The sequence below is a fragment of the Panthera pardus genome, unplaced genomic scaffold, assembly GCF_024362965.1.
Source record: "Panthera pardus isolate Hobbes unplaced genomic scaffold, ASM2436296v1 HiC_scaffold_17, whole genome shotgun sequence".
Lineage (NCBI taxonomy): Eukaryota > Metazoa > Chordata > Mammalia > Carnivora > Felidae > Panthera > Panthera pardus.
This window is the reverse complement of record NW_026526732.1, coordinates 56,049-63,691: the sequence shown is the minus strand read 5'-3', so window position 1 is coordinate 63,691 and position 7,643 is coordinate 56,049. Positions and strand designations below refer to the sequence as shown.

At 43.2% G+C, this 7,643-nt stretch overlaps 1 protein-coding gene across 1 annotated transcript; it reads right to left on the bottom strand.

Annotated features, from left to right (window-relative positions):
* Positions 1-876: 876 nt before the first annotated feature.
* On the bottom strand, positions 877-6,557 carry PDCD2 (programmed cell death 2). The gene is made up of 6 exons (XM_019412843.2): positions 6,218-6,557; positions 5,445-5,687; positions 4,955-5,086; positions 3,516-3,619; positions 2,245-2,358; positions 877-1,482 (listed from the first exon to the last, which is right to left on the bottom strand). The coding sequence occupies exons 1-6, from the start codon at positions 6,498-6,500 to the stop codon at positions 1,324-1,326; spliced, it is 1,035 nt and encodes a 344-aa protein (XP_019268388.1). The 5' UTR covers positions 6,501-6,557; the 3' UTR covers positions 877-1,323.
* Positions 6,558-7,643: the final 1,086 nt, after the last annotated feature.

Sequence of the window (7,643 nt, the reverse complement as noted above, 5' to 3'; positions counted from 1 at the left end):
GGAGACACAGAATTGGTAGCAGGCTCCAGGCTCCGAGCTGTCAGCCCAGAGCCCAACATGAACTCGAACCCATGAGCCGGGATGTCATGACCTGAGCCAAAGTCAGACACTTCACCGACTGAGCCACCCATGTGCTCCGTTTCACTGTATTTTATACACAAATCTTTTTTAAATATAGGTACACATATAACATGGGCTAACAAGCCAGGACTTGCTCAGCTAAAATTACAGTCAAATAGCCAAGCAGTCGGTGACATTAACAGATGGTGTAACATCCAAGAAGATGTACTTAGGGCGGCAGTGCCACTTCCAGGCCAGCGGGGATAGGTGTGGGAGAATATGAACCAATGTAGATTAGCTGTCGGTCCTCAAGCACTGACCAACAGCAATGTCCTTCATGCTTGCTTTAGTCCTGGGCTGGCATCACTCCTGTTCAAAGACATCACTGTAAAGCACTCGGGGCTAGGAGCCTTAGCATGGTTAACAGATTTGGCTGACCTCAGGGCCTTCCCTCAGGCTGCTGTGTCCTGGGCTAGATTTCCCTAGGGAAATTCCAGCGCCTCATTCCTACCTCCTTCCTTGGGTTTACTTCCCATGTGGTACTGAGATAGAGGGGAAGACCATCATTCTTGCCTTGTAGTCTCTTTTGAGCAGTGCTGCTGGCTGATCAAGGTTGTTTTGAGGTAGAGCTTCTCTTCAAATTCAGTTGAAGTCCTCACACGCACCAGCCTATTTTTCTCATTGTTCTGGACTTCTATGTATACTACAGCCTGTCTGATTACCAGACAAATCTCTTCAGGTGTTACCCAAATAATTTTCTCTTGGTTTTAACACTGCAAATTTTAGGAGGAAAAACACTCTAATAGATTGTCTTAATTAGGCAATTAACCCACTTTTATTCAAGTAGAAAGAAACAAACACAGGTAAACCAATCACTTCACTTAGTCTTACCATTCATAGTTAATTAGTTCACACCAAGTATGTACCTTTCCAGATTTCTGTGAACATAAACATATAAAAATACTTTTATAAAGGATATGAACATACTATGAATATCTTGGTGTCCCTTTAAACCTGTTATCTTACTTGATGTGCATATAGGTCTGTATCATTAAGACTGCATTACCTTCTGCTGTAGGAATACACCAAAATTTATTTACTTGTCACTGGACATTTTTGTTTCACTAATATTTACACATTGTAAACTCACCAAAAACAACATCTTTGTCTCTGGTATAATTATTTCCTTAGGATAAAGTCCTAGTAATGGAATTGCAAGGCCTAAGACAGTATGAGCATTTGTAAGGCTTTATGATGTTGTCTTTAGGGTGTATCTGTTATATCTTGCTTCCAAACAAATTCCTCTGTGTAGCCAATCCCCAGTCTGCAGCTTTCAGCACAGGTGAAGACAGCCACAACACCCCAATCGACACTCGTGCCCAGAGTGTCGGCCTTCAGGTAGTTGAGCAGCTGAGGCATGACCTGAGGAGAGGATGACACAATTAGGTCTGTTTTCAACATACCTTCCTTGCCAGGGTGATAGGGATCTTGGGTGTTTCAGTCTCCAGCTTTGACACTAACTTAATTTTGGATATAGTTTTCACAATTCATTTTTTTACTCAAGAAACAAGTATCACCTACCACTTTGTAAGGTTAGTAAATCCACAGTACAAGAGCATTTCTACCCAACCCAAATGGATTGTGATAACAGTTCCTTCTGAAAACCCACCTTCATGATTATATCCATTTTTTCCCTACCAAATCCAAAAACCCTAAACTGAGTAGGGCCTCTGAAACACTTCCTGTCACCAAGTACAAAGGCCATAAGTGCCAGAACAAGAAAAGAAGGTATATTTAAAATTACAAATGTAACAAAATGCAGACACTAAAAATGATGATTTAACCATACCGAGAGGTGGGGAGGGGTGGTCAAGATGATAGAAGCAACTACATTTAAATCCTTTTTATTGTACAAGTCAGTCAACGGATGATGTCTAAAAACTAATAAACTGACAAGTTGTCAGAAAAAGCACATTATTGAGAAAGAGAAAGGACTACCAGATAAAACAGTAAAAGACATTTCCCTCCAGGGAACAAGGTGGGACCAAGGTGTCCCTTAGGTGGGACAAGGCACTTGCTGTAAATAACAGGACCCATGTGCATATGTTACTTCAGTGAAGTTTTATAGCATTTAATTACATAACCCAGGGTGACTGTATATTAGAATACTTTTTGAGGTCATACCTGGAATTCAAATATTCTCTTGGCACCACAGGGGCAATCTGGAATATCCTTTTCTTGAGGGATATTTTCACCAGAGATCCAGATGGGTGCAATCCCTCTGCCATATCTGAGAACCTAAAATCAATCAGGATCATGTTCAAATCACAAACATCTCACCTAAGTCTCCCTTGGTAGCATGTGCTTTGATAATCTGGAGAAACTCTGCACATGCTCCTACACGAGTTCCCCTCACTCATCTGAAACACAGTGAGGTTCCCTCACCTCAGACCCGGCACCATTAATGCTTTCTCAGTGTCATTTTAGCTTATCTGACTTGGGTTATCAAGATCGTATTTCATAAAAGATAATATGGTTAGAATCGGAATCCTAAGAGTATTTTGTGTAGTTTCTGAATCCAAAATGTAGCCCAGAGTTTGTGCTTACTTTCACAGATAAAAGGAACCTGTTTTAAACTCAGTTAAAAATTTTAAAGGGACAAATGCCAAGTGAAACACTTGTTTAGATAAATACTACAGAGATAAATTTCATTAGGTGTTATACATCAACGGAGTAGCCTTCCTGTTTTGTCACAAGCATATACATTGCTAAAAACTACCTTCTCGGTGTTTAGGACCCGGGTCTGTTCTTCCCATGATCTTCTTCCCCTGGGTACTTGATTCAGTGACTGCTTTATAGGAGTTTAGCTGAGTTTCCTTCAGTGATTTAGGTTTACGGCGAATGTCTTTAAGAATGATGTTAATGGAAGAACAGAGATGAAGAAGAGAAACGTCTGCTGAGCACTTGCTATGTGCCTATACCCTCCCTTCATCCGCACAACCACCCTGTTTTTTCACACTGGAGATGGAGTGACATCAGAGCTTATAGTGTAACTCAAGGATCCAGGACTCTCGCCAACACCAAAGCACATTTTTCTTTTCACAAAACCAGGGTTTGTGTCACATGTCATGTTGGTTTCATAAGCAAGAGTTCCCTGTAGGACACATGGGCAAAAATATTTTTTTCTTTCTGCCACTGGTGCAAACTTCTTGCATCACAGGCAGTATCTTATTCATCTGCTAGCTCTGATCCTTTCTTTAGACTATAGACCCTACGTGATAAACAGTACAACCTGTAGTCTTTCAGTAACTACTGAAAGGATCAGCAGACCATCTGTGTGAAGGATTCCTGTAACAAGACCCTAGCTTTATTGTAGCTTTCTCTTTTCAGGGGTTTTACCCTGAAAACACCACCTGAAAAGAACATAAGAAAGAGTTGTATGAATTCTAGTTTACCTGTTCTGGCTCAAGGGCTATTTTAGTTTTAAACTTCTGGAAAATTTTATCTTCCCTGGATTCATGTTTTGCCATGGAATCCAATTCCTCCTCAGGTACTTCACCTGAAAAATCATCAATGTAACTGTTAGGACAATAGGAATAATCCCCATGCCCTGACATCTTCCACATGCCGAGGAAAGGAAATTTCAAACAACCAACTTAGCGTTAAATTGGAGTGAAGGCCAGATGTTCCCACAGGCTTTCCCTGAACTTTTAATTCATTGAAGTTGGTCCTTCAAGACCATCTGACTTTCCAGGCACTCCACTTTACTGTGTAGGTTCCTAGTAAGTACCCCTCTTTAAAGCTTCAACTGAAAAGAACAGACCCAAGTCCTGGGTTTAGGACTTGTGTCCAGCAGAGATGACAGGACACCCAGCAGATATTGACCCTTTTATTTTCACTACTGCCCTTTAGGCATCTGGACTCTCCCTATCTCTTCGTGTTTCATGCATTTTTCCCAGCTGTTATACTCATTCAGCCATCACAAGCTCCCTGTTGACCTACCCACTTGTTCCTCACACCCCTCTCCAGGAATCCCAGCTATCTGAACCACTGCTGTCCTCAACAGAATTTAGTCTGGGTTACACGTACCAAAGAATATTTTTGATATCACCTGAATATGAACTATAAACCAGTGAGCTGATATTCTAAAGTCTATTTAGATTCTAAAACCTACTTTTGTAGTGCCTGAGGGCTCAAATTCTGGAGTCAATATCACGTGAGCTCAAACTACAGTTCTAAAACGTTAACAGCTTCGGTTACATGACCAAACAAATTACATGGAAAACCTCAAATTCCTCACTGCAAAATGAAGTACAGTTTCTAACTCTACTGCTTTCAGGATTTTAATGAGATCACGCACAAACAGCCCTTGATACAGACTAAGTGTTGGATAAATGTTGGCTACTAATCTGTCTCTTAGGTATTTGCTTTGGCCTAGGCACTACACCTAGAGTGTGTTCATCTCTAGATAACCTGTAAAACTGCGAATCTGAAACCGGCCACACGAAAGAGAAACATTTAAACGACCCTGGTCACCCACCAAACACTAAGCACTCTCACTTATTTGATCTCGATCTGAGAAACCTATCTTGGATCCAGAGGAACGTACCAAGTTTCAAGCATCTTGTGGAGCCCTACCCAAATGACCATGTGGATACTTGCCCTGACATGTCTTTATCAGAACTAGAATATATCTGATACATATGCCAAGGAGGGGAGGTACAGGAAGTATATTTTCAAATGATATAATATTTGAATAGTATAGGCTACATACTCCAAAGTGGGTTAACTTTTCCTATCAGTACCTACCTCTTTTCTTGACATACTGAGCCTTTTCTTTCAAGCATTATATTTAATCACTTAATGAATAAAGGTTCTAAAACTGATCCCTTACCCATGCTTCCTATAATTTCTGATTCATTTTCTTTTTCAACAACTTCAGGTGTAATCTCATCTTCTGTTTCTATTACAATTTCAAATTCTGGAAAAAGGAAGTTGTGATCTGGAATTGTTCTGTCCAAATATTCTGAAACAAGAAAAGGTAACTAGCATAGTTACTAGTCATTCAGTTTTATAGAGGGTCTAATAATTTCCCATTTCTAAAGCATATTCTATGTAGTTAACATTTTTGCCAAATAAATATATGTAGTTCCAGCATTTCAGGTTATGGGTCATAAATTAAATGCCTGTATTGAGGCAAGTGTGGGACATAACTGAGTAGGTGGGACGTCACAGTTCCTTTCATAGAGCTGTTCATATCACCAGTTACCAAAATTTTGGAAAAGTATCATACTTTCTTTAATCTTAACTTTTATCCTCAAAACAAAAAACCTGGGTTGACAGATGCTGTGAAACCGAGCTGAAACTTACATGAACTGACTCACCTGACTGTGTACAAGCCTGCTTATGTCCCAATCTCCAGTCTAGAGTCTGATGCTCCTTACTGCAGTAATGTGCCTTGTGACATCTGGAGCATGTTTTGGGGCCTAAACAGCCACAAACTCTGCAGAGATGAGCACCAGACTTGAGCTGGAGGCACACAGACTCTCCTGTCTCTGGAGGAGGATTCTCAGAAGGTGGTTCATAGGAGTAAAAGTCATTTTTCCTGGGTAGCTGATTTCTAAAAACTGTAAGAAAATGAGAAGAGATGTTGTAAATACCGTAAGTAAAACAATATAGCAATCCAAATATTGGAGACTCTGGTCCACACAGGACTGAAAAGACCACAGGTTTTGATTTCAGTGATCTTATTTTCCGAAAGGGGAGAAAAGGGGGAAAAAAAAGTGAAAAAGAACAAGAAACCAGTTTGGTACCCACAGCAATTTGAAATGGATCTTTGGGCTTATTCAATATAATTAAATAATGAGACTAACAGTTAAGTTACATTGATTCTACACAAATATGGAAACGTTATTGGGCCCAGCTTTCTAAAAAACAATTTTCATTATTTCAGTATAACAACGCCTACTTCGTACCAATCGATTAAACTCAAAAGCTGGGGCCCAGGATGCTTGAGGAAGCCGAGCAGGGCGGGGGGCGGGGGCCAGGCGCTGCGCTGGACTCTCCACCGCCCCCCCCCCCGCCCCCGCCGCCGCCCCCAGGCGCTGCCCTTCGCATACGTGACCCGGGCCCTGGCTCGGGAGCAGCGGCCGCTCACCGCGCAAACCGGCGCAGCACGGCGGCACCCGGCAGCAGAAGAGGAAGAGGCAACGGTGGAAGGCGTCGGCTCGGTCGGGCAGCGGTGCGTAGAGCTGCAGTAAGAAGGCCAGCGGGCGGCCGCACAGCGCGCAAGCCAGCTCCTCTGGCCCCGGCAGCCCGGCAGCGCCCAGCCACGCCGGCCGCCCGCCCACCTTGCTTGGGAACTGCTCGCTGCGCAGCCGCCACGCCGGCGCTGCTTCCACGAAGCCCAGCTCAGCCAGCCCCGCGCTGGCCACCGCCATGCAGCTGGAAAGACCGGCCACTCGCAAGCTCGGACTGTCTGGCCGGAAGGCGGAAGTTGGCCACCGGAAGGCGCTCAGAACGGCGAGTCAGAAGCGATTGGGTAGCAAGGGAGAGGAGGCGGGACTAAGGAAATAGCCCGATGTAAGCACGCTCTGTGCGACCCTAATTTCCGGTCCCGTGACGTGAGGGTGGGGGTAGCTTTTAGGAGTTAGGGGTTAGGGTTAGGGTTAGGGATTTATCCTAATGAGCCAAGAGGAGGTGTGTGCATGTTCACCAGCTGGTTCAAGTATTTCAACTGTGTCCTTGGTTTTGGTTTTTTCCTCTGCCCTGCTCTTTGGACTTGTCGGCCATTGCCACTTCAAACACTGAGAGTTTTATTTTTTTAAGTAAAAGTTTACAATAAAAATTCAACTAGAAATGCAACAAGTGTGAAACTGCAATCTACAAAAGTGAAAAGGACCATGGAGCTACTGTCCCTGCTCCTTTTCCTGCAGCAGCCTGCCACCTGCACGTGGCAGCTGACACTGGGAGCTGCCTGTGGGCCAAACCCCAAAACCTGCCCGTGCGGGGCCAACGCCTGGCCATCCCATTATCCTGGGCCCCTTCTCCTGGCGCCATGAGGATTTTATTGGCTGTTTCTTGTTTAAATCTCAAGGAGGCATGAGCGAATGTAGGTGGGATTCAGCTATGGCCCAGAGGCTTCTATTTCTAGTACCTATTTTATAGCAAAATTACATCTAACATGTCCTTTCTTTTGAAAACAAGTTTCTTTAATTTTATTTAAACTTTATAGAGTTAAAACATATAATGGGGTGCCTGGGTGGCTCAGTCGGTTAAGCCTCCAACTCTTGATTTCAGCTCAGGCCATGATCCCAGGGTCATGGAATCGAGCCCCTCATCCAGCTTTGAGCTGAGCGTTGAGCTTGCTTAAGATTCTCTCTCCCTCTCCCTCTGCTCTTCCCCTGCCTGCTCTCTCTCTCTCTAAAACAAAAACCACTAAAACCACCAAACAACCATGAAACATAACAACATTCTTTCATCTTAGTGTTACCTCTTTAGTGTTCTTTTGTTTTCAAAAGCACATCTTAATCATTCTCGGATTCTTAAGCAACTAAATTAAGTTCTGTTTTACTGAAAGGAAA

Coding starts and splice junctions, on each gene's coding strand:
- PDCD2 (XM_019412843.2), bottom strand. CDS start 6,500: ATGGCGGTGGCCAGCGCGGGGCTGGCTGAGCTGGGCTTCGTGGAAGCA. Junction 5,087..5,444: donor GCAGGCTTGTACACAGTCAG/GTGAGTCAGTTC, acceptor TTCTTGTTTCAG/AATATTTGGACAGAACAATT. Junction 3,620..4,954: donor AGAAATTATAGGAAGCATGG/GTAAGGGATCAG, acceptor ATGATTTTTCAG/GTGAAGTACCTGAGGAGGAA.